Source organism: Drosophila takahashii, chromosome 2L (assembly GCF_030179915.1).
Source record: "Drosophila takahashii strain IR98-3 E-12201 chromosome 2L, DtakHiC1v2, whole genome shotgun sequence".
Taxonomy (NCBI): Eukaryota; Metazoa; Arthropoda; class Insecta; order Diptera; family Drosophilidae; genus Drosophila; species Drosophila takahashii.
In genome coordinates this window covers 27,927,737-27,954,142 of record NC_091678.1, presented here as the reverse complement: position 1 = coordinate 27,954,142, position 26,406 = coordinate 27,927,737, and the positions used below count along the sequence as shown (strand labels likewise).

At 37.6% G+C, this 26,406-nt stretch overlaps 1 protein-coding gene and 2 long non-coding RNA genes across 3 annotated transcripts; 2 read left to right on the top strand and 1 right to left on the bottom strand.

The window, feature by feature from the left end:
• Nucleotides 1–7,472: 7,472 nt before the first annotated feature.
• Nucleotides 7,473–9,549, top strand: LOC138911966 (uncharacterized). Its single transcript, XR_011417593.1, has 4 exons — nt 7,473–7,626; nt 7,682–7,756; nt 7,811–7,933; nt 9,333–9,549. It is a non-coding gene; the product is annotated as an uncharacterized lncRNA (long non-coding RNA).
• A 490-nt stretch (nt 9,550–10,039) lies between these two features.
• On the bottom strand, nt 10,040–12,116 carry LOC138911998 (uncharacterized). The gene is made up of 4 exons (XR_011417631.1): nt 11,963–12,116; nt 11,833–11,907; nt 11,656–11,778; nt 10,040–10,256 (listed from the first exon to the last, which is right to left on the bottom strand). It is a non-coding gene; the product is annotated as an uncharacterized lncRNA (long non-coding RNA).
• A 10,776-nt stretch (nt 12,117–22,892) lies between these two features.
• Nucleotides 22,893–25,060, top strand: mtm (phosphatidylinositol-3-phosphate phosphatase). Its single transcript, XM_017158884.3, has 2 exons — nt 22,893–24,495; nt 24,550–25,060. Exons 1-2 carry the CDS (start codon nt 22,962–22,964, stop codon nt 24,873–24,875), a joined length of 1,860 nt encoding a protein of 619 aa, XP_017014373.1. The 5' UTR covers nt 22,893–22,961; the 3' UTR covers nt 24,876–25,060.
• The last annotated feature ends 1,346 nt before the right edge of the window (nt 25,061–26,406 follow it).

Below are 26,406 nucleotides of genomic sequence, written 5' to 3'. Positions count from 1 at the left end.
TTCGTTATGGCGATAGTGTTCTTCTGTTTGATGTAGGATGTATAGTATTCTTCTATTTGCATTGAAATGGGATGGGCTGTGAGTTGGGACTTGGCAGGATGGATGCTTGGCATTCAGGTCACATCCTATAATGACGTCGCTATTGGGAGATTGAATTGAGATGGAGTCTGTAATTTTTTCTAGATCTTGCACGTGCAGAGGCCCGTTTGGTCGTTGATATAGCGATACAATTACGATACTTTGATATGTTCCGCCTGAAACTCTACAGTTCATTTCAATAGCTACTGCTTCAAGGTAACGTAGTTGTGTCATTTCAATACGACTGTATTTTGTTCCATTTTTAATGAATATTTAAACCGGGGAACCCCGGTTTTCCGGTTGGTGTACCTAATTTCTTTCTATTCTGATAATACGCTAGATTAGTAGAGTGCCGCTGGCCCAGACGATGCTCTGCTATTAGCATTGCGTCCGCCCTGTGTTTGTTTAAGAATAGGTTTAGGTCGTTTCTTTTTTGAAGAGGGAATTGACATTTTGGAAAATACATTTAAGTTGCGACATTAATTCGTTGACAATTGAAATAATAGGGTCCCCACAGAGCTCCATCCACCACCTACCATCCGTTGAACAGATGGTCCGTAAGGTTTTGCCATTCCGAAAATTTTCCAGTTAGTCCGCCATCCAATTTTGAGGGACTTTGATTGGCTCTTTTATGCGATAGTTAGGCGATGTTTTCTCGGTGCAACTCTGAATTCTTCCTCTTGACTGTGAAAGAAAAAATCAAATCGATGGCGGAAAAAAATTAAATATTGCTTAAGCTCATTGTTTTTTTTAATTATTTGTAGTTTGTTATGAGCGGAAAAGCATACGCAAACAGGTTGCTATGAGTGGGCCAAAACTTAAGCTGTACGAAAACATCAATGCTTGCAGCAAAGTGTCAGAATAGGTTCACTAGGAATAGGTGCACTTCGTAAATATAACTAATATTAATTAAAAGAGTACTTTGTATAGATAGCTATCAGGGACTTTGGCAGGGACTCGAGAAACCGGCCCTTAGACTGTTTAGAATTATGTTACTTAAAATTGTGACAGGTTTGGGCACTGGGAAGGAAGTAAGAGAATTAATTAAAAAAATTCCAAAACAATTCACAAAAACTGATAAGTGTCCTAAAACTTAAGGACATAAGGTGTCTTTGGACCAAAAATGCATTGTAGAAGAAAATATTTTTATTTAATTTTTAAACGCTGTTCAAAAATGAAGATATTTAAACTTCGCTGTGACTTTAAAATTTTGAATGCCCCCACCTTCTCTTGTGGTTCAGTTAGATTGAATTTTCCAAAACGACCGTATAAAAGAGACATGTAACTATTAAATTCCGAAAAGATTAACAAAATTGGTTGACCACTTTTGAAGATATATCACAAAAGACGATGAAAATTAGTGAATTTCTTAAATTAAAGATGGCTGATAAGCTATATGCTTAGAAAAGCCTCATTTATCGAAACAAAATGGTGGCAGGCCATGTCACATTTTGTTGGCCTGTGTTATTTAACTCTATTCTTTTCGAATTTCAAAGCCTGTTTGATTCCAGTCATGCAGATGTCTAATAGGAATGTTAGTTTCCTTCACATACAAAAAAAACTATGTAAAATCAACTATTTAATAGTGAAAACTGCCCCAACCCATAAAAAATAGAAAATGACCCAAAAAATAGTAGATTACCTATAAAATAGTATTTTACCTGAAAAAAATTGTTTTTTTTTTTAAATTTATTTTTTTTAACTATTTTTATTTTTTATTTAATTTGTTATATATTTAAACTTACAAATCAAAGCGGACGCTGGGAATCGAACCGGGGCCGCAATCGTCTGAGTCGAGCACTCTAACCAGTAGGCCACAGAAGAATGATTTTTGTTGAAGAAAATCTATACACTTGAAATCAACATTTGCCCAAAAAAAAACATCAAAATACACGAAAACAAATAAAATAGTTTTTCTACGATATTAATTAAGAAATGAATAAAACAACAAAATACATGAATATTTCGTGAATATGTTTTCTACTATTTTAATTGTTAAATACAATTCAATGAAAAAAAGTAAAACAACAAAATACATGGAAAAATTCAGAAAAAAATGCAACCGAATTCCGCCCGAAGAGATTTCTGTGTCACCCCTATGCTGGCAAATCACATTTAATGTGAAAAGACACTTTCGCCAGATCCTGAAAGGCAAAGTGTCTCAGTAAAATTGGTTCCTAAATAGAACATACTGAAATGCTCAGTGTCTGAGCAAGACACTTTGAAACAAAAATCACCTTGAGCGTGTCTCTTTATAACTTTTTCCATAGAGTCCTGAGGTAAAAGCTCTTTTTCTGACAGCCTGTAAAATGGGGACACTTTTGGGAAGCTCTGATCCTATATTTAAGCAGTAATTGGAGTTTTTTAAAAGAAAGTTCCTTGTGCCATTTGGGCCCACGGCTTTTTTGTTTTAAAATTTTTAGGAGTTCATTTGCGCTTGTTAATCCTGGGTTTATGGCTCCTGGCCAATTCCCGTCTGCTGTGTGAAGGTTATTGAATACTATTTTGTTTATATTTAATGTTGTGGATTTTATTAGGTTGGCTCTATGGTTTATGTTATTTGTGTGTCTTCTCAGGTGTCCGTAACGGTAGTTGTTCCGGTTCTATTATGAATTTTTTCAAAAGACCTTTCCAAATGTTGATGTGTGACGATGAGCAAAACCCCCTCACATTTTTATACACAACTTACGTATCTAAGCCAATGAAGGACATAAAATATTATTGTCAATATTTTATAAGTTAGATTTTAAGCTAAAACCATTGTAAATATGCGCGCGCAAGAGTTGCCAGTGTTGGCCAGCAAGATCAGTCAGCTGGCCAGTCGGTACGAATGCCGATAGGATCGATAAGTTATCGGAATCACCCGAGAACGAGCTGAATTGGGCTGTTAGGCGCAAACTTGCTGTTAAGAGCAACCCTTTTGGCTGTTAGGAGCAAGCGTGCTGTAAAGCGCAAAAGCGTGCCCACATGGAACAGCGATCGGCTGAGATCGCTCTCATTCTTTCGTGGCAGCCGAGTTGAACGGGACCTCAAGGAAAAATGGCAGAAGCAACACGCGGAGGCAAAGTCGTAAGGGGCCCCGAAGTAAGTTAGCAGATCAGAATAGTCAGCTCGAGTGCGAAAGGTAAGGGAGAACATTATTAGTGAAAATAAATAAAACCCAAATCTGTGAAATTTACGAGTAAGTGCGTGTTCCAAAGATCTATTTTGATGAAATTGTGGATGCATTTAGAGTCCAATTGCGCTAGGCGAAAAGGTCTAAGGCAGGGACCGAAAATAATGATTATTTTTTTGAGTAAAAAATAAAAATCACCATTTTACATGTCGGGTTGAATCTGTGTGGAATAGTTCATAACATCTTGTTAAGTCGTCTTACTAATATATAAATGACAAAGTCCTAAGGCTGATACAACTTTTTGAATTTATGCATACCTCTGGGTAACTAAAAACCGCTTTTTATTTTCTTTTATTAACTCAACATGTGCTCCGTAGTTCTACCTACAAGCACAAATTTAAAACTTGGTAAAATTCCGTACAAAACGGCTGCAATTGCACTTTGAGTGATATTTTTAACCTAAATAATATCGCTTACATAATAATCAATATTTCTGAGAGATACGTTTCGCTTACAAATAATCATTAAATGGTGATTTTTATTTTTTTACTTATAATGATTACAGTCCCTGGTCCCATGCAAAATTTTAACTCTACTTCAAAATGATCAGATGAGAAGTCCTTAAGAACCTTGGAGCCAGTGCCTAAGATGGCAGGCAGTTGGGTCGAATAAATGAAGAAGTCAATGGAATTGTCTCTGTTGTTTTCGTTAGGGCGATAGTGTTCTTCTGTTTGATGTAGGATGTACAGTATTCTTCTATTTGCATTGAAATGGGATGGGCTGTGAGTTGGGACTTGGCAGGATGGATGCTTGGCATTCAGGTCACATCCTATAATGACGTCGCTATTGGGAGATTGAATTGAGATGGAGTCTGTAATTTTTTCTAGATCTTGCACGTGCAGAGGCCCGTTTGGTCGTTGATATAGCGATACAATTACGATACTTTGATATGTTCCGCCTGAAACTCTACAGTTCATTTCAATAGCTACTGCTTCAAGGTAACGTAGTTGTGTCATTTCAATACGACTGTATTTTGTTCCATTTTTAATGAATATTTAAACCGGGGAACCCCGGTTTTCCGGTTGGTGTACCTAATTTCTTTCTATTCTGATAATACGCTAGATTAGTAGAGTGCCGCTGGCCCAGACGATGCTCTGCTATTAGCATTGCGTCCGCCCTGTGTTTGTTTAAGAATAGGTTTAGGTCGTTTCTTTTTTGAAGAGGGAATTGACATTTTGGAAAATACATTTAAGTTGCGACATTAATTCGTTGACAATTGAAATAATAGGGTCCCCACAGAGCTCCATCCACCACCTACCATCCGTTGAACAGATGGTCCGTAAGGTTTTGCCGTTCCGAAAATTTTCCAGTTAGTCCGCCATCCAATTTTGAGGGACTTTGATTGGCTCTTTTATGCGATAGTTAGGCGATGTTTTCTCGGTGCAACTCTGAATTCTTCCTCTTGACTGTGAAAGAAAAAATCAAATCGATGGCGGAAAAAAATTAAATATTGCTTAAGCTCATTGTTTTTTTGAATTATTTGTAGTTTGTTATGAGCGGAAAAGCATACGCAAACAGGTTGCTATGAGTGGGCCAAAACTTAAGCTGTACGAAAACATCAATGCTTGCAGCAAAGTGTCAGAATAGGTTCACTAGGAATAGGTGCACTTCGTAAATATAACTAATATTAATTAAAAGAGTACTTTGTACTCCTATAAAGTTCCAAAGTTGCTATAAATTACCAAAAACAGCACAAATTTGGTTTTGTTTACAAATTTTTCATATTAATATTGGCTAGGCAGAGGCGTAGTTAGAGCGGAGTGTGGGGTACGGGAGGTTAGGCTATCCCGTGCATACTCGTTGTAGGATATGTTATAAACGTTCAGATATGTTTTTAAACTATTTTCTTAAAATTAGGAGAACGCAATTGTACGTCAGTTTTCCCGAGTTGAAATCCCCCTTCGTTAATGTTGAGCTGATCAACTGCTCTTCAGTCAGCTGTTATTGGATGGTAGATGGTGGATGGAGTTCTGTGGGAACACGAGTTTCACATTCGTCAAAAATCCCAAACGTTTCAAACGGATGGGCTCTATGGGAAGAGACTATAAGATGTTAAGTATGATCTCTTGTGTTTGTCGTTTTTTTTCATCGGCGCAGAGTTGCTATTCCTGTATACCTTTTTTGTCACGCTTTACATGATTTAAAAGCATAACATTATATCCTTATATCAACCGTGTCTCTTTTGAAGGATTCAAAGGATTGGGTAGGATTTAGCCTTTTCTTTTTTCGAGGAAAGAGATGAGAAGCTTTAGTCGATATTAATTGTGAATGATTTCCTGTGTTGGGTTTGCTTTTTTTTTTGCTGCAATTTATTTTGAACAAATGTGTGCATTTGCCGTGTGACGACCATTGCAGTTGACACACTTAGCTTCAGACTTATCAGACGGGTTCTCTGACTTTTTAATCTCGCATTTACCAGGACCATGGTCACCGGTACATTTCACACAACGGTATCCAATTTTACAGTTAATGGCTATATGCGTGTATCGCTGACAGTTACGACACTGCATCAAATAATTTTTTTCCTACTGCTGCTCTACAATAAAGCAAGGTTTTTAGTTGAAAAACTTGATTCTTTTCTTCAATGCTTGTTACCTGCACTAGCCAGAATTTATTTTTAAAAGGCTTTTCTAATATAAATTTAACAGCCAAATACCTCTACATGGATTATATTTTTGTTTATTATATTTATTTATTTATATTTATATTTATTTGTCCCTAAGGGGTTCTTCTCATTCAAAACCCGTTTTGTGGACCCTTTTAAAAAAATTATTATTTGAAAACGCCAAGAATAATTGAAAACGTGCTTTATTTATTGTATTACAAAAGGTTCAAAGTAAATAATTTTGTTTGCCTCGATACGAGGGCTGTTCAAAAAGTAATGAGACTTCAAAAGCCATTCACCCGAGAATGGTCACAATTCTGCGTCGATTCCACTTTGTTTCATGAAAAGTGGTTCAGTTGAAGTGGAGATATCATGGCCGCCAGTTCGAAAAACGTGGTTTCGAGATAAACGCGTAAAAGTTTGAAGTAATAGCTCATTTTGACGAAGACCTTACTTCACAAAGAAGGCTGTATCTTCTAAAGTATTTCGAATTTCTAAAAATCCTTTTAGGGGCATATTCACAACTACCCAAGCTATAAATAAATGAAACGAGGACGGAAGCTAACTTCGGCAAGCCGAAGTTTTAATACCCTTGCAGATTTTACGAATTAAAACTTAAAACTAATTTCGGTTTTTAGGCGTGTATTTTTAACGATGCCATTTATGCCAGCATTTTTTCATTTTTTCTCACTTTTACAACTTTGACGAAGTGTAGCTTCTAAACCAGCGGTCGGCAGCGTCCTATTAAGTGAGCATAGGAAATTATTCTGCTCGAGCGCTGCCTCCACGTATACTGTAGAACAGCGGTCTGCGCACACACACTGTTTAGCCGCCTCGTACAATTTACTCACACAAATATAAACCCTGTAGTTCGCCGGGACTGGTCCCGAACTAGCGAAATCGCCATACACCGGGGGCTTGGGACTAACTCCCGTTCATACCACCCGCAATGTAAATTTCTATCCACTTTGACCACGGCATGTCCTAGGCGGTGGTCATATGGCGAAGTTCTGCATTACCTTTCGCCACAAAAGGGACCGATAGGTGGTCCCATATTATACCCTGTAGTTCTCAAGGGGGCCGGTGGCACTTTCGGGGTAGAAAAGGGATCGACCACCCAGTGGTCCCTTAAGGGTCAATAGGTGGCGTGTGTATTTTTTACAAGAGCAAAAGAGTTATCGGAGAGTGAACACTTCTATGTTAACACTTCTATATGAGTTAAAAAAAATGTAAAATGAAATTTTTGACAAGTTTATAATGATTTTAATAACGAATACAACTTTATTTTGTTTATATAAAAAACAAATTTAAAAAAAGTTAAAATAATAAAATAAAAACTTAATAATGAGATAAAATAAAATAATAAATGATAGAATTTTATTTCTTTTTATATTATTTATATTTAATAATGAGCAATTTAGCTGCAGCAATATTTTTAACAATAGCGGTGGTTCAGTAGCAAAACGTTTTCTTTCCTTCCATAACAAGCGGATTTTATTGGTGCTTAGATATATAAAATAAATATATAAGTACCTAATTTTATATACATAGAACTAAACAAAAATAATATTAGCGAATGTTTTTATTGCCATCGATTATACGATATCGGTAGTCGCAATATTAATCATAACGGATTGCCATAACTACCCAACCCCGCTACCATCACTAACCCAACGTTTGCGCCAAATTTTGTAAACATTGTATTTAATTTGTCTTATTGTACATTTAAAGTGTTATATTTTGTTGTGATCTGAGGTGTCGTCAACAGGTGAGTAACACCATGAGTTGTGCAAGTGAAATACCTAATAATGTGTGATATTTAGCCATGAACAGCAACAGGCACATTCGTCGATTTCTTAAAGAGGAGAAGGAGAAATAGTGGTGCAAAGGACTCCTACGTAAGTCTTTTTTCTTTGATATAAATATTTTAGTGAAATTTTCTTCCTTTTTAGATTAAAGCCACGAGATCGTTGTTGCTGCCAGAAGGATGAGTTTGTTGTGGGATTTAATGTTAAAGGCCTTTCTGGAAAAAAAAGCCGTAAACTCCTTTACACATTTCTATGGTGCACTTCACGGTAGGTTATTTTTATACCCGTTACTCGTAGAGTAAAAGGGTATATTGTATTCGTGCAAAAGTATGTAACAGCTAGAAGGAAGCGTTTCCGACCCCATAAAGTATATATATTCTTGATCAGGATCACTAGCCGAGTCGATCTAGCCATGTCCGTCTGTCCGTCTGTCTGTCCGTCTGTCTGTCTGTCTGTCTGTCTGTCTGTCCGTATGAACGCTGAGATCTCGGAAACTATAAAAGCTAGAAGATTGGCATTTTGCATGCCGATTCTAGGAGCTCCTACGCAGCGCAAGTTTGTTTCAAAAAGGTGCCACGCCCCCTCTAACGCCCACAAGCCCCCTCTAACGCCCACAGCTTTGAAGCTATTATGAAAATAGTAACTGATATGTATTCGCTTCGTCAATAACTATCGATTGGCCAAGTAAAAAATTGCCACGCCCACTCTAACGCCCACAAACCCAATAAACGCTTAAACCTGGCCAGCGCCTACATTTCCACCTTTCATGACCAGTAGTACCAATATCTGAAGGTAGATGGCGCAATACAATATACACTAGCGCCATCTAGAAAACGGCATTGGAAAAAATCTGTCTTTTTTTCTGTGGTTACTCTAATTCACATTATGTTAATGCAAATTTTAAAATATTTGAAATGGGGCGCGCATTTTTTTCTCTTTTTGCTCGTATACGTTTTTCACAAGTGCATTCACCTGCGCTAGAGAGAGTCGGAAGTTGTGCTAGGCAGAATTGAAAGTTCTAGAAAGCCTCTTCTAGAAAGAGATCCCTGGGTAAAAATCGAGCGGCGAAAAACATATAAGAAGGCATATTTCTATTAAGTTGTTTAGCTGAGTAACAGGTATCTAATAGTCGAGGCACTCGACTATAGAGTTCTCTCTTGTTATAACTGTATTTTTTATAATACACTTAGTTTCTTGATTCAATTTCAATCTATTTACTTAGAATGCCTTCTGTCTTTAATCCTATTTCTTTCTGTCTTTTTCTGCTTTTCACTTTTAAAACATGGTTTGATGTAAACAGGCTTGTATAATAAAATCTTAAAACATGGTTTGATGTAAACAGGCTTGTATAACAAAATCTAAAAATATATATTTAAACCCATGCAGAGGGAATTATAATTTAGTCCAGAAGTTTGTTACGCAGTAATGGAGACCTTTTCAAACCTATAAAGTAAATCCATTTAACCATGTCCGTCTGTCTGTCGGTTCAAGTTTCAAAAGCGTGAAATAAGTCTACATTTAACTGTTGGTTATTCTTATTTTATATTTATGCTTTTCTAGTCACAATTTTATTCCTGAAAGCTGCAAGGGTATTAAAACTTTGGCTTGCCGAAGTTAGTTTCTGTTCTCATTTTATTTTAAAACACTAAAATCTTATTTTTTTTAGATATTGTTTCAGAATCTGGTAATGCAGAAATATTGATTCCCAAGGCAATTCAATTGCAAAAGAAACGATTTTTTAAAAATAAATCCAAATCAAATAATAACAACAATGAGGCACTCAACAAAAACGTGTCAGCAGAGGAATTTGTTCAATAAATATAAATTAAAAAAATAGAAAAATTGTCTACTTATAATACAATAAATTAATTTAACAAAAAGTATTTTTTCTTGGGAAGTTTCATAGCATTCAGCTTTTTTGGTATTGAAAACACCAACCCCATTTCATACCCCTTTTCGCCACAAAAGGGACCGATAGGTGGTCCGATAGATGGTCCGATAGGTGGCCCCTTTTGTGTCGAAAAGGGGTACCCTGTAGTTCGCCGGGACTGGTCCCGAACTAGCGAAATCGCCATACACCGGGGGCTTGGGACTAACTCCCGTTCATACCACCCGCAATGTAAATTTCTATCCACTTTGACCACGGCATGTCCTAGGCGGTGGTCATATGGCGAAGTTCTGCATTACCTTTCGCCACAAAAGGGACCGATAGGTGGTCCCATATTATACCCCTTTTCGACACAAAAGGGGCCACCTATCGGACCATCTATCGGACCACCTATCGGTCCCTTTTGTGGCGAAAAGGGGTATGAAATGGGGTTGGTGTTTTCAATACCAAAAAAGCTGAATGCTATGAAACTTCCCAAGAAAAAATACTTTTTGTTAAATTAATTTATTGTATTATAAGTAGACAATTTTTCTATTTTTTTAATTTATATTTATTGAACAAATTCCTCTGCTGACACGTTTTTGTTGAGTGCCTCATTGTTGTTATTATTTGATTTGGATTTATTTTTAAAAAATCGTTTCTTTTGCAATTGAATTGCCTTGGGAATCAATATTTCTGCATTACCAGATTCTGAAACAATATCTAAAAAAAATAAGATTTTAGTGTTTTAAAATAAAATGAGAACAGAAACTAACTTCGGCAAGCCAAAGTTTTAATACCCTTGCAGCTTTCAGGAATAAAATTGTGACTAGAAAAGCATAAATATAAAATAAGAATAACCAACAGTTAAATGTAGACTTATTTCACGCTTTTGAAACTTGAACCGACAGACAGACGGACATGGTTAAATGGATTTACTTTATAGGTTTGAAAAGGTCTCCATTACTGCGTAACAAACTTCTGGACTAAATTATAATTCCCTCTGCATGGGTTTAAATATATATTTTTAGATTTTGTTATACAAGCCTGTTTACATCAAACCATGTTTTAAGATTTTATTATACAAGCCTGTTTACATCAAACCATGTTTTAAAAGTGAAAAGCAGAAAAAGACAGAAAGAAATAGGATTAAAGACAGAAGGCATTCTAAGTAAATAGATTGAAATTGAATCAAGAAACTAAGTGTATTATAAAAAATACAGTTATAACAAGAGAGAACTCTATAGTCGAGTGCCTCGACTATTAGATACCTGTTACTCAGCTAAACAACTTAATAGAAATATGCCTTCTTATATGTTTTTCGCCGCTCGATTTTTACCCAGGGATCTCTTTCTAGAAGAGGCTTTCTAGAACTTTCAATTCTGCCTAGCACAACTTCCGACTCTCTCTAGCGCAGGTGAATGCACTTGTGAAAAACGTATACGAGCAAAAAGAGAAAAAAATGCGCGCCCCATTTCAAATATTTTAAAATTTGCATTAACATAATGTGAATTAGAGTAACCACAGAAAAAAAGACAGATTTTTTCCAATGCCGTTTTCTAGATGGCGCTAGTGTATATTGTATTGCGCCATCTACCTTCAGATATTGGTACTACTGGTCATGAAAGGTGGAAATGTAGGCGCTGGCCAGGTTTAAGCGTTTATTGGGTTTGTGGGCGTTAGAGTGGGCGTGGCAATTTTTTACTTGGCCAATCGATAGTTATTGACGAAGCGAATACATATCAGTTACTATTTTCATAATAGCTTCAAAGCTGTGGGCGTTAGAGGGGGCTTGTGGGCGTTAGAGGGGGCGTGGCACCTTTTTGAAACAAACTTGCGCTGCGTAGGAGCTCCTAGAATCGGCATGCAAAATGCCAATCTTCTAGCTTTTATAGTTTCCGAGATCTCAGCGTTCATACGGACAGACAGACAGACAGACAGACAGACAGACGGACAGACAGACGGACAGACGGACATGGCTAGATCGACTCGGCTAGTGATCCTGATCAAGAATATATATACTTTATGGGGTCGGAAACGCTTCCTTCTAGCTGTTACATACTTTTGCACGAATACAATATACCCTTTTACTCTACGAGTAACGGGTATAAAAATAACCTACCGTGAAGTGCACCATAGAAATGTGTAAAGGAGTTTACGGCTTTTTTTTCCAGAAAGGCCTTTAACATTAAATCCCACAACAAACTCATCCTTCTGGCAGCAACAACGATCTCGTGGCTTTAATCTAAAAAGGAAGAAAATTTCACTAAAATATTTATATCAAAGAAAAAAGACTTACGTAGGAGTCCTTTGCACCACTATTTCTCCTTCTCCTCTTTAAGAAATCGACGAATGTGCCTGTTGCTGTTCATGGCTAAATATCACACATTATTAGGTATTTCACTTGCACAACTCATGGTGTTACTCACCTGTTGACGACACCTCAGATCACAACAAAATATAACACTTTAAATGTACAATAAGACAAATTAAATACAATGTTTACAAAATTTGGCGCAAACGTTGGGTTAGTGATGGTAGCGGGGTTGGGTAGTTATGGCAATCCGTTATGATTAATATTGCGACTACCGATATCGTATAATCGATGGCAATAAAAACATTCGCTAATATTATTTTTGTTTAGTTCTATGTATATAAAATTAGGTACTTATATATTTATTTTATATATCTAAGCACCAATAAAATCCGCTTGTTATGGAAGGAAAGAAAACGTTTTGCTACTGAACCACCGCTATTGTTAAAAATATTGCTGCAGCTAAATTGCTCATTATTAAATATAAATAATATAAAAAGAAATAAAATTCTATCATTTATTATTTTATTTTATCTCATTATTAAGTTTTTATTTTATTATTTTAACTTTTTTTAAATTTGTTTTTTATATAAACAAAATAAAGTTGTATTCGTTATTAAAATCATTATAAACTTGTCAAAAATTTCATTTTACATTTTTTTTAACTCATATAGAAGTGTTAACATAGAAGTGTTCACTCTCCGATAACTCTTTTGCTCTTGTAAAAAATACACACGCCACCTATTGACCCTTAAGGGACCACTGGGTGGTCGATCCCTTTTCTACCCCGAAAGTGCCACCGGCCCCCTTGAGAACTACAGGGGAAGTCATAGGAGCTCTGATTACAACTTCTCTAACGAAAAGCAGCGATAGTAATCGGTTACATTTTCTTTACATGTAATGCATTTTTTCTCCAGGCCCCATTCGCCTGTTCGCCGCTGGGTTGTTTTTGTGAGAGCTGTGTTCGGAATTCTTTCGTGAGTTCTGCGAACTGCCGAAGCATACAAAAAACAAAAACAACGTGCTGCCAAAAACGCCACATAAACCCCCGCAATCTTACAAAAAAAATCATTTAAAATTAAAAAATTGCTTACTGATTGTATGGCATAGCTCCACACTTTAAACCAAAAGCGGATCCGATCGCATAATCGGTGCGGAAAAAATAATTAAGTGCCCCCAACCGGAAGTCGGTTGGGGCTCATCTTCTGGGCTTTCAAAGATTTCCACAAATAAAGCTTAAAATAAAAATATCAACTTGTTTGGTTAAAAACTGTGGGAATGGTTCATATTTTAATCCCGCAATTTCGCATTTTTTAAGAGTCCTGGGATAAGGACTCCGAAGGATCCGAATTTTAAAAAATCCTTTCTTAGTGCACACCTCCTCTAACACACGATTCAGACCCAATTTTTTCCAGAATTTTAGGTCTTATGGTTTGGGCTGGGGGAAGATGACGCAAATCGACATCTACTCTTTTATAGTAATACTCGATAAAAGAGACGTAATCATTGCTTCTAGAGTGGACGTCGTATGCATGAAATCCCAAAATCCCTAAGTATGGTATTTTCGGGTATTTTGTGTGAGGATCGGATCCTTGCTAATAGCAGGGTTGCATTTGGGGTGAATGACTTATCCGGAATGTAATTAAATTTCAAATCGATTAGCATGTAAATCTAGAATATAAACTGTTTTCTTAACATAAAAAGACATACCTCTTTCTCTAAAAGATAGCTCTCCAACAACCAATATGATAATTTTGGTTAAGATTTATGAAGTTAGAGGAAATAGTTTTTTTAGGTAACGAAAAGGTAAAAAATAACCAAATACTCTTGGCAATTTAGCTAACGTGGGGGTTTTTAGAAGGTATCAACAGTAGACAACTCTTATAAGGGAAACTCATATTTATGCGAAGCAATGTTTTGCTTTATTTATTTGACTAATTTAAGAAAAGACATCAAGAAAGGCAATTCGATATTACTGCATTTTACCCTTGATATTTTGTTTCAGTATTTTTGATTTCATTTATTTTTTACCTTGATTAGAATAATATTAATAATAACGAAGGCAGGTGGAAGGGGATGCCGAGATTTAAATTTTTTAAGCATTTCCATTTGTTTAAACAATATAAGGCACGTGTAAGGGAGAGCAAGAAAATCAATTGGTCTGAATATTTCGTTTTTTTTAATATTTTTAATGCGATTTGAATTTTAAAACACAAAAATCTGTAAGAAAATGTTTTTAATCTGTTGTGGAAATGTAAATTAAATATTCTTTTAGCAAAACGATATCAGTACTATCATGAATTTAATTCTAAGCGAATCTCACTTCCTTAAGCCTAGTACTCAGTTCGGCTAAGAGTTTTACTAGTCGAAAAATAATATTCATTTGTAGTGTGACCGAAGTTTTTAGAGTTCACCCGCTCTGCTTGTAGCATGGTCTTATTGTAAACCAGCTGGGTTCACAAACAACAAGCAAATTAACTGGCGCCAATTTTGAAATATTACAAAACGTTGAGCCGACCTGGTTGGCAAGCTTTAAATTTGCTGTTGGCATGAGGATATGTATTGCCGCAACTCCTACAGGCAATTTTCCATTGGTTTTTGGAGTTTTCATTCCATTTAAAAATTGCAGAGCTTGCAACCGATGTTCCTGGGGCAGTTTAATCTCGACAAAACCGAAAAAAATGTTGCTCACAAACTCTCTCTCTGAGCGGAACCCTTTTTTAGTTTTGCTTGTCGGTTTCGGTCCGACCGTTCGGCTCAACCGAACAAAGCAATCGGTCTTTCAATAACCATTCGTTGAGACCCTTTTAAGTTAACAGTCACCTAAAAGGGTTTCTAAAAGACTACTGTTAAATAAAAGTCAGAAAAATGGGTTTTCTCTAGAAAGGAAAAAGTATAGGCCTGCTTTGATATGTGCATAAATTTTACATAGGAAATCAATATAATTCTAAAATTGCATTGTACATATAAATGTATATAAAATTGTATTCTGAATTTAGGTTAGCTGCTATTTTTGTTTGCTTCAATATATTTATTGACTATATAAGGAACTATCTTTAATAAGAAATGCCATAAAGAAACGAATTACCTTTCAAATGAGCTATAAAAGGCAGATCGGTTCAAATAAACTACCTTAAGTCTTAAGATAAACAAGAGAGAACGCTATAGTCGGGTTGGTGTCCCGACTATTTAATACCCGTCACTCAGCTAAAACTAACGCTGTACTCGACTATAATTGTAGCTCAGCTAAAGGCTGTGCGAGGGAGATAGATATATATAGATATTTTGATTGCGTAAACCTTTTAAATGAATGGTCCGATTTGAAAAATGTGTTCTACATTTCGAAAGGTATAAATATACACAACAAAATTGCATTTATACATTTCGGAAATCTTTAAAGATGTGGGCCATTTAGTGGGCGTTAGAGGGGGCGTGGCGCTCGGCTGAAATAAACTTGTACTGCGTAGGAGGCCCAAGAATATGTGTGGAAAATCTCAACCTTTTAGCTTTTGTAGTTCCGATCTCAGCTTTCATACAGACGGACATGGCTAGATCGACTCGGCTAGTGACCCTAATCAAGAATATATACCCTTTTACTCTACGAGTAACGGGTATAAAAATGGCTCAAAGTATTCCAACCAAGCCTATTGCTACAAAATGGATCGCGCGTTCTTTCAAATCTTTCGAAATATTTTGAATAAAACCAAATAATGTTGTGAAGATATTCTTAAATAGTTAGGAATTGATTTAAAGCTACATAAACAAAATTTGAAACTGCTATAGGAGGTTTAACCTGTTAAAAAGCTCTAATTTTTCCTGCAGCAAAAAAGATTCGCTTCTTATTACGTGGATTTGGTTATTAATTACTACATAAGAAAGATATGCCAAAAGTGGAGTTTTGGAATATAAAATTATTTAAAATATGTAGAGTATTGGAATTTAATGGTAAATGGGCTAATCTTAAAGATTCAGCTTTAGAGAAAACACATTTTCCCTTACCCCTTTGAATTTTAATAATCAAAAAGCAATGTTACGACTGAAGCATTACCCTGCATTAGCACTGCGTCGACTGCGACGCCGGCAGAGCCTCGGCAGAAGCGACTCTCTCACCAACCCGTCTCTCTCAATCACCGTCACCGACGGATCCATGGTGGAACTATACAAGGTGATCTCGTCGCGAGAGCTGCCCTCTTTTGAGGACGTTATTTGTGCCAGTCTCTATCTAGCTTTCTCATTCTATCGCTTAAGAGAGACAGAGAGGTAAACATATTTAACGTCCTCAGCAGAGCTGACGAGACAACCTTGTATAGTTCCACCATGGTCCCAGCTAAAGGCTTTAGCTACCTTTTTGCCTCTCGCTTACTCCTATGCTTAGCTTGCAGATTTCGTCGTACTCTTTTTTGTTTTGTTTTATCTTTTTTGTTTAGGAAGTATTTATAATTATATTTATAAAGTTAATAATTTCCTTTTCATCTTTTTTATTTTCTTTTATCGGGTGAACTTCCGTTTAGCTCCAACCCCCGATTTCCTTCAAACTTTCAAAATCCACGTTATTTGGGGTCCTGATTATTGGAAAAATAGTCAAAGTTGGCGCAAATAACGGGATCATGGAAAATAACGGTAAAAACTGTTTTTCTTAAATATCTTCGAATATAATAACTTAATCAATAAGCTAGCTAGGAGAAATGAAAGCTAAATGAGTATTTTATGTTTTATACATTTTTCTGTAAAACTAATAGTTTTCGTTAAAAACGCAAAATAAGAATATTTTTTCACAATGTTTGAAAATAAAAAACCGTTGGAGCACACTTGCGTCATGTTGCCCGATATATCGCACGAAAGCCTCATCTGGTATCGGTGTGTCAAAATTTATATCGAATGTCTCTCGATGTATTAGCGATGATACTACCTGAGCACGAGAATGGCATTACATTTTTTAGGAAGAGCATTTCAGTTCTCGTAGTTAAATATAACATTTAGAAAACAAAATAAAATACAAATTATAAAACGGAAATAAAATGTATTAACAAAAAATACATATAAATCATTTATAAAGTCGCAGGCAAAAATTTTTTTGAACAAAAATCGCGGCGCTTTCCTCGTCCGTACCGTACTTTTAAAAGCTTATCCAGCTTTCATTGAGGGCATCCGTTCCATTTCCTTTTTTCGAGGAACATGAACACGATACATCGTATAAAAAGGCAAAATAGGTCCATCACTAGATTAGAAGGTAAAATGCTGTTATCGACTAATCGAAAATTATATGTCGCCATTTTTTGGCGGGATATTGCAGTATTTTAAAATGTTCACACCCAATTTAAAATACTTCTTTTAGTTTTTCCTCGAAAACCTTTATGTTTACGAAGAAAATGATTAATACTACCACCAACCTACTTGAATTGTCATCAATTGTAATAAATGGATTTAACAATAAAATGCAGACTGACGTTGTATATACAGATTTCAGTAAAGCCTTTGACTCTGTTAACCACTCTCTTCTTTTATTCAAATTAGATTTGCTTGGGTTTCCATGTAATCTATTAACTTGGATTTCAAGCTATTTGAATGGGAGGACTCAGAGGGTTATATTTAAGAACGCTGTTTCAAAAACGATCCATGTGACATCTGGAGTACCTCAGGGTAGTCATTTGGGCCCTTTGCTGTTTACTTTGTTTATAAACGATCTTCCCTCTATTGTAACACATTCTCGTGTACTAATGTATGCTGATGATGTTAAGCTTTGTTTGACATATAATAATATCAGACATTGATCATTTTCAAGTATGGTGTGAGTATAACCTCTTAAATTTGAACTGCCTAAAATGCAACGTAATGACCTTTTATAGGGTTACCCCTACCTTTATTAGTTATTCTACCTCCCTTGTCCGTCCTATATTGGAATATTGTTCTTCGGTTTGGAGCCCACAATACCAAGTCCACATTGACCGTATAGAGTCGGTACAAAAAAAAGTTCTCCTTTTTGCCCTTCGTAGTTTGAACTGGGATCAAAACGTAAGGCTACCTTCCTACCAGAGTAGATTATTATTGCTTAATTTACCGACACTTGCAAATCGTAGAAAAATGCTTGGTACCATTTTTATGCATAATCTTATAAGAGGTGATATTGATTCTGTAGAACTTGTTAGCCGCCTAACTTTTAATGTTCCCGTTAGACTAACACGTAATTATCATCCTCTTAATTTACCTCGATGTACATCAAATTTTGGTCTGCACGAACCCTTTCGCGTTCTATGTAATAACTATAACGTTCTTTATCATTTAATTTGCACATCAACTTCTATCCCGGTATTAAAAACTAACATTTTAACTCATTTGCTTCACTCCTAACTGCATGTTTTTTTCATTATTTGTCTCGTATTTATTGGTTTTATGTATTCTTCCTCGCGAACTCGCATTTTTGATACGCGCCCCGCGCGTAACAAGCACGTGCTTGGTGTCGTTGGGCCACTTGTTTGTACTTCTCGTAGTGCATCAACGTCCATCATATAATACACAAAAGATCCGTTTTATAAATACTTCTGTTTTTGTCTAAAACATTTTTTGATTTTTCTTTTATTTTCGGAAAAAACTGCAAAAAACCGAAAATTTTAAGATTTTTACCGTTATTTTTCAAGATTCCGTTATTTGCGCCAACTTTGGCTATTTTTCCCGTAATCAGGACCCAAAAACACGTCAATATGGAAAGTTTGAAAAAAATTGGGGGTAGGAGCTAAACGGAAGTTTATCCCTTTTATCTTTGTTGTTTTGAAAATAAAAAAGTAAAATATTTAAGCATTTTATTAAAATAAAGAAAATTTTCTAAGACAAACATTTTTTTTTCAAGAAAAGTACTTTCTAAATTTTAGGAAAATTTCTCAATTTGATGGCAATTTTTCAAGATTTAAATTTTAGAAAATTCTTTTTCAAAAAAATACGGTAAATCGCCATCGACGGAAATCCATGGCGAATTTCTTGATTTAATGGCGATTTCGGGCTGTTTTTTTTTTAGAGTGTAGGGCCACAAACTATGCTACTTTTACAGAAATGTTTGTAATGAAATCGCCTACTGCCTGAACCTACCGTATGTTGCAATTTGTGTTAAAGGTATTTTTATGAGGGAAGCCAAAATATTTCAAATTTAAGTGCTTCAACGGCCCAGTATGTAGGCCGTTCGCTCCTCGCGCGGGAGAACCGGGTACGATTCTCACCGACGGACAAGTAAAAATGTAAGTTTTTTTCATAAGGATACAATATTAACTAATCACAATTTTCTACATTCCACACCCCCCGCAGTACGACAGTCAGTCACTGATTACGGGAAAAACAGTCAAAGTTGGCGCAAATAACGGGATCATGGAAAAAGCCGGTAAAAACCGTTTTTCGTGTATATTTTTGAATATATTTACTTAATCAAAAAGTTCTCCAGGAAGAAATGAAAAGTTTTAAAAAATGAATAATTTATGTTTTATACATTTTTCCTGTAAAACTAATAGTTATACCCGTTACTCGTAGAGTAAAAGGGTATACTAGATTCGTGCAAAAGTATGTAACAGCTAGAAGGAAGCGTTTCCGACCCCATAAAGTATATATATTCTTAATCAGGGTCACTAGCCGAGTCGATCTAGCCATGTCCGTCTGTCCGTCTGTCCGTCTGTCTGTCTGTCTGTCTGTCTGTCTGTCTGTCTGTCTGTCTGTCTGTCTGTCTGTCTGTCTGTCCGTCTGTATGAACGCTGAGATCTCAGAAACTACAAAAGCTAGAAGGTTGAGATTTCCCACACATATTCTTTGGCTTCCTACGCAGCGCAAGTTTATTTTAGCCGAGCGCCACGCCCCCTCTAACGCCCACAATCGCCCACTAACGATTTTAAAATGGGTCCTGCGCCCACATCTTTAAAGATTTCCGAGAAGTATAAATGCAATTTTGTTGTGTATATTTATACCTATCGAAATGTAGAAGACATTTTTCAAATCGGACCATTCATTAAAAAGTTATACGCAATCAAAAATTATATATCTATCTCCCTCGCACTCCATTTAGCTGAGTTACGATTATTAGTCGGGACACCAACCCGACACAGCGTTCGCACTCCCTTTAGCTGAGTCACGGGTATTAGATAGTCGGGACAACAACCCGACTATAGCGTTCTCTCTTGTTTTCTTTAAAAACGCTAAATAAGATTACGTTTTCACAAGAAAAATAAAAAACCGTTGGAGTGCGATATGTCGCACGAAAGCTTGTTGTTATATCGGTGTGTCTATAATGATATCGATGTCACTTCATGTTTTAGTGATGGTACGTGTTGCGTCGGCAACTTAAATATCGCCGCCGCGACCATGCATCTTGTCCCATTCGCACTCACAATTCATCGCCCCGTACTCAACGCGCCCAAAACCGCGGTGGCGCCGATGCGCCCCTGCAAGATCGCGAAAATTTTCGAGAATTTACCGCTTTGAAGCCGCGGTACTGACATCTCTTTCTCTCTTGCACGTCTCCGCTGCCAAAGCCACGCAGTGAAGTTGCGCAGTTGTAAAAAGTTGGTGAACGGCGTAGACGTGCGAGCAGACAAGGAGAGCACAAATGTAAGATAATATGTAAATGAATTAACACAAATGCTAACATGAAATAAAGATTTCAGTTGTTATTTTTCTGATCGACTGTTTCACAAATTGAACTACTCGAAGTCTGTGTTTTACGTGGAAGGAACGTCTCTCGCACCAGTCTCAAGCCAACAGTACGAATAAAGTCTATATAAAAAGTATAAGCTAAATATAAAAGTTCTCTATCCAACAACCTTCAGTTGTAGTAGTTAAAAATAAAGGTAACAAAACAAAATAAAATATAAATTTTAAAACGGAAACCAAAGTGATAAAAACGGCACTTCTAATCGCGGCGATTTTTGGTAAAAAAAATTTTTCCTGCGGCGAACTACCTCTTCGCCTACAAAAAAAAATACCATTTTGAGGTCTTCGCATTTCGAGCTTTAAATCAGCGGTCGGCAGCGTCCTATTAAGTGAGCATAGGAAATTGATCTGCTAATTCTCTGCCTCTCACTTATTCTGTACAGCAGCGATCTGCACACGCACACTGATAAGCTGCCCCGTACAATTTACTCACACAAATATAAAACAAAAGGTAATTGTATGTGTGTGCCTACCGGGGGGGTAGGGTCTTTGGCACCAAAAAATCGACAAACTTTGCGATTTTTTCTATAAAAACTGGTTGGATAGATTTAATTCAACCCTTTTGTATATTATTAAGTGTCATTTAAATAACATCCACAAATTGGTCTAGCCGATACTATCGGCTAATATATCGGTAGCAAAGCGATTGCTGGAACACTGCACCTCCGCTAAAAATGATCGGATTTCCATATTGTTTTTACATTTCGCTTAAGAATTAGAAAAAACCCGCCCCCTGATAAGCCTTTTTATTAATTTTTTATTTTTGAGAATTTTTTCGAGATTTCAAAGTTAAAAATGCGTTTTTCACCTAAAATATGTGACTGATTAATTTTAGCATAGCTTTTAAAGTTTTTGTCCAATAGACTTAAAACTTGTTTTGTATAATCTTAAGATGTTAATCTACGATACTGCAGTATTTTTATATGTTCACCACCTTTTTCAAATACTTCTTTTACATTTTTCTCGAAAACCTTTATGTTTACGTTTCCGTTTTATAAATATCTTCTGTTTTTGTCTAATAGGGTCTTCCCACAGAGCTCCATCCACCATCTACCATCCGTTGAACGGATGGTCCGTAAGGTTTTGCCGTTCCGAAAATTTCCCAGTTAGTCCGCCATCCAATTTTGACGGACTTTGACGGGCTCTTTTATGCGATAGTTGGGCGATGTTTTCTCGGTGCAACTCTGAATTCTTCCTCTTGACTGTGAAAATTGGAACGATGTCTGCAAGAAAAAATCAAATCGATGGCGGGAAAAAATGAAATATTGCTTCAGCTCATTGTTTTTTGGGTCTTTTTGAATTATTTGTAGTTTGTTATGAGCGGAAAAGCGTTCGCGAGCAGGTTGCTATGTGTGGGCCAAAATGTGCGTACGAAACCATCAATGTTTGCAGCAAAGTGTCAAAATATGTTCTGCACTTCGTAAATATAACTAATATTAATTAAAAGTGTACTTTGTACTCCTATAAAGTTCCAAAGTTGCTATAATTTACCAAAAACAGTATTAATTTGGTTTTGTTTACAAATTTTTCATATTAATATTGGCTAGGCAGAGGCGTAGTAAGAGCGGAGTGTGGGGTACGGGAGGTTAGGCTCCCCCCAGTCAGCAATATGTATGCATACTCGTTGTAGGATATGTTATAAACGTTCAGATGTGTTTTTAAACTATTTTCTTAATCTAATTATTGTATTATTCTACAGTAAAATTAGGAGAGCGCAATTTTACAACAGTTTTCCCGAGTTGAAATCCCCCTTCGTTAATGTTGAGCTGAGCAACTGCTCTTCAGTCAGCTGTTATTGGATGGTAGATGGTGGATGGAGTTCTGTGGGAACACGAGTTTCACATTCGTCAAAAATCCCAACCGTTTCTAACGGATGGACTCTATGGGAAGAGGCTATAAAACATTTTTTGATTTTCTTTTTATTTTCCGAAAAAACAGCATAAAGAAAACAGGAAAGTTTGAACAAAATTGGGCTTAGGAGCTAAACGGAAATTTACTTTTAGTTATTGTTTGCGAAGTGCAGAACATGTACTGATACTTCGCTGCAAACATTGATGTTTTCGTTCGCAGAACAAACAATAAAGAAAGGAAAATTTTCGGAACGGCAAAACCTTATGGCCGTTCAACGGATGGTGGATGGATCTCTGTGAAAAGACGCTATTATTAAACGCTGTTATTAAATTGATAAGGAATTAATATCTAGTCTTTGCTTTTTAGACAGAACACTGTAGATGTTGTTCTTCCTCCATGGATGCAGGTGTTTTGGCATCAGCTGTTGCGATTTTAAGCGCGCGTGTGCAGAGGGCATGTCTGAACAGGGTATTGCGTCGAGTACTATCGATACATTGATAATGTTGTACATTTTTCACATCCCTAATCCATAATTTTGTAATTGGAATTACGGGCTGCGCAACTAGCGACACAATCCCACAATGGATTCCTCCACCAGTCTGGCGGACAAGTTGGCGTCCAAAGCAGCTAGCAGCAACTCACTAGACAGCAGCTCCAAGTCCAGTTCTCTGGGCTCCAAGCACGGTAGCGGGGAGAACGGTGCTCTGCGGGACACGCCCTTCGGTTACCTGGACGGCGAGGAGGACCAAGACCAGAAGAACGACGTGACCTACGTGTGTCCCTACCGCGGGCCCGTGTTCGGGGCTCTTACCATTACTAACTACCGTCTTTACTTCCGGTCGCTTCCTCTGCGGGATCAGGAGCCACCAGTGGTCGTCGACGTGCCACTCGGCGTTATTGCTCGCGTGGAGAAGATAGGCGGTGCCACGTCGCGGGGCGAAAACTCCTATGGCATCGAAATCTTCTGCAAGGACATGCGTAACCTGCGCTTCGCCCACAAGCAGCAGAATCACTCGCGCAGGACGGTGTTCGAGAAACTGCAGGCCAACGCTTTTCCACTCTCGTACAGTGGACGCCTCTTTGCCTTCGCCCATGCGGCGGCAAACTCGGTTAACGGAAACGGCGGATGGGACGGATGGATGGTGTATGAACCGCTGGCAGAGCTACGGCGATTGGGCGTTCCCAACGACATGTGGCGGGCTACCAAGCTGAACGAGTCTTATGCCATTTGCGACAGCTATCCGGCCGTGTGGGCTGTCCCTAAGGCGGCTTCCGATGATTTTCTGAGGCGAGTGGCAACATTCCGCTCTCGTTGCCGCCTGCCGGTGCTGTCCTGGATGAATCCTCGGACCCAGGCGACCATCACTCGGTGCTCCCAGCCCCTGGTGGGCGTGAGTGGCAAGCGAAATTCGGACGATGAGGCATACCTCAGTTTTATCATGGAGGCGAACGCACAGTCGGACAAGTTGACTATCATGGACGCGCGGCCAAGCGCCAATGCTATTGCCAACAAGGCTAAGGGTGGGGGTTACGAGTCGGAGGACGCTTACAAGAACGTGGAAATCAACTTCCTCGACATCCACAACATCCACGTGATGCGGGAGAGCCTACGCAAGGTTAAGGAGGCCTGCTTTCCCACAACCGACGACTCGAAGTGGCAGACGGCTATCGACAGCACTCTGTGGCTGAAGCACATCCGGTGCATCCTGGCCGGCGCCGTCAGAATTGTGGACAAGGTGGAGACCATGAGCACATCCGTGGTGGTTCACTGCTCTGACGGCTGGGATCGCACAGCACAGCTGACGGCCCTTTCGATGCTGCTGCTCGATCCCCACTATCGTACTGTGCGCGGCTTCGAGGTGCTTATCGAGAAGGAATGGCTTTCTTTTGGACACAAGTTCCAGCAAAGGGTTGGTCACGGCGACAACAAACACTCGGATGCAGATAGATCACCAGTTTTTTTGCAATTCATCGACAGCGTGTGGCAGGTTAGCCAGCAATTTAACAACGCATTTGAGTTTAATGAGCATTTCCTAATAACCATCGTGGATCACCTGTACTCGTGCCGTTTCGGAACCTTCCTCTGTAACACTGAAGCCGAGCGTGTGACCGAAGGTAAGTTGCATTTATAGTTGCATTTTCTTGAAAATGATTTACATATATTTTTAGATCTGAAACATAAGACCACATCCCTGTGGACGCATATAAATTCTTCGTTGGACCAGTATTTAAATCCCTTATTCCCTTCGTTCACGCACGGGGCTGAGCTGGTGCTTCGCCCCATAGCTAGCGTGCGGTCTGTCCGCCTATGGAAGGGTTTATACTGTCGCTGGAATCCTGGTCTATGCGCCCCACAGCATGGTTGTCAGCGAACCCGCGAGCTGCTCTCCAAGCAGGATCAGCTCTTCAAACTTGTCAATGAGCTGCGCCTTAAGTCCAACAACCGCAGTAATAGCATGCAGACAACTACCAGACTGGCCTCGCCTATGCACTAATAGTATTCCTTTTTTAATTTCCCCTACATGTAAGCATAAGTAATCTTATTACGAACTATTGCCCAATTCCAAATGCAACAATGGATTTTTAAATTAGAAAACAAGTCGGTAACACAATATGTTAATTCCCTATTGAGTTTTAGTTTTTCAATTACCGAACTAATTAAAAACAAAGTTATGTGTAATTGCCTTTTCTTAAATTACACAGGTCGACAAAATCAAGACTTTTTCTTGGCCCAAGAATAAACGCTACAAAACCTAAAAGAATGTTAGCTGTAGATTACTACCTCATCCTTGGAAACTTTCCAACACGTCGAAGTTTTTAGAAATCCGTGGTCAAAGTTACAAATTTTCGATTTTTAGGCACTTTTTGCGGCTTAATAGTAAAAAAAACCTTTCGCAGCCCAGAGCCACAATTTAGCGGAAAAGGTACTTTGAACCTTTAACTCCAAGAGTGTCCAATCACAAAGCTGGGCGACCTCTATTTCTTTAGCTACAATCGATTTTACAGAAGTACTTTTTGTCACTTTTTTTCATCTATAGTAGCCTGATATTTTTCTTGTTGAACTGAGACCCGTACACATACAATACATTAAAAATATCAGGCTACTATAGATGAAAAAAAGTGACAAAAAGTACTTCAGTAAAATCCATTGTAGCTAAAGAAGTAGAGGTCGCCCAACTTTGTGATTGGACAATCTTGAAGTTAAAGGTTCAAAGTACCTTTTCCGCTAAATTGTGGCTCTGGGCTGCGAAGGGTTTTCTTACTATTAAGTCGCAAAAAGTGCCTAAAAATCGAAAATTTGGAACTTTGACCACGGATTTCTCAAAACTTCGACGTGATAGAAAGTTTCCAAGTATGAGGTAGTAATCTACAGCTAAAATCCTTTCTGGTTTGGTAGCTTTTATTCTTGGGCTTTTTTTTTGTCGACCAGTGTTATTCGTGCTGTTTAAATTTTAGAAAAATCGCAGTGGAACCACACGTTTCTACATTTTAATCACTAGGCGGTATAACAGAAAATAAATCTTGAAAAAACTTGCTGGATATCAAAAGATATCATTTTTATGATCTTGATTTGGACGGATATGTATGTACCTTTTCATTGGTCTATTTTATATGATGTTTTGCTTTATCCGTTAACAGTAATTTGAAACTGCTTTCAAGATGTATGTGCGTAAATAATATTAATGGCCGTTTTACTTTATTTTGCCTGCCGGGACAACGGAGCGATAAACAAAAAATGGTTTACTCGTCCTTATGTTAGCGCAGGTAGGGACAAATTTTGTCTCGGTACTTCATCCAACGTGCAAAATTTGTGCGGTTGGATTGTGCGCAAATGTTGCCAGACATTTGAGCGTTGTCAATCTGGTTCCACTCTTCATTCGAAAACAGGTGATTCTATTTACAGTTAAATACAAATCAAAATTGTTAATGTCATCCAATTGATTTTAAAATGAATTCCCGAGCGATTTATCTTCAAACTCTGTGGGAAATCGTCGAATTGTCTGAAGTGCGAACCTATCGGCGCAG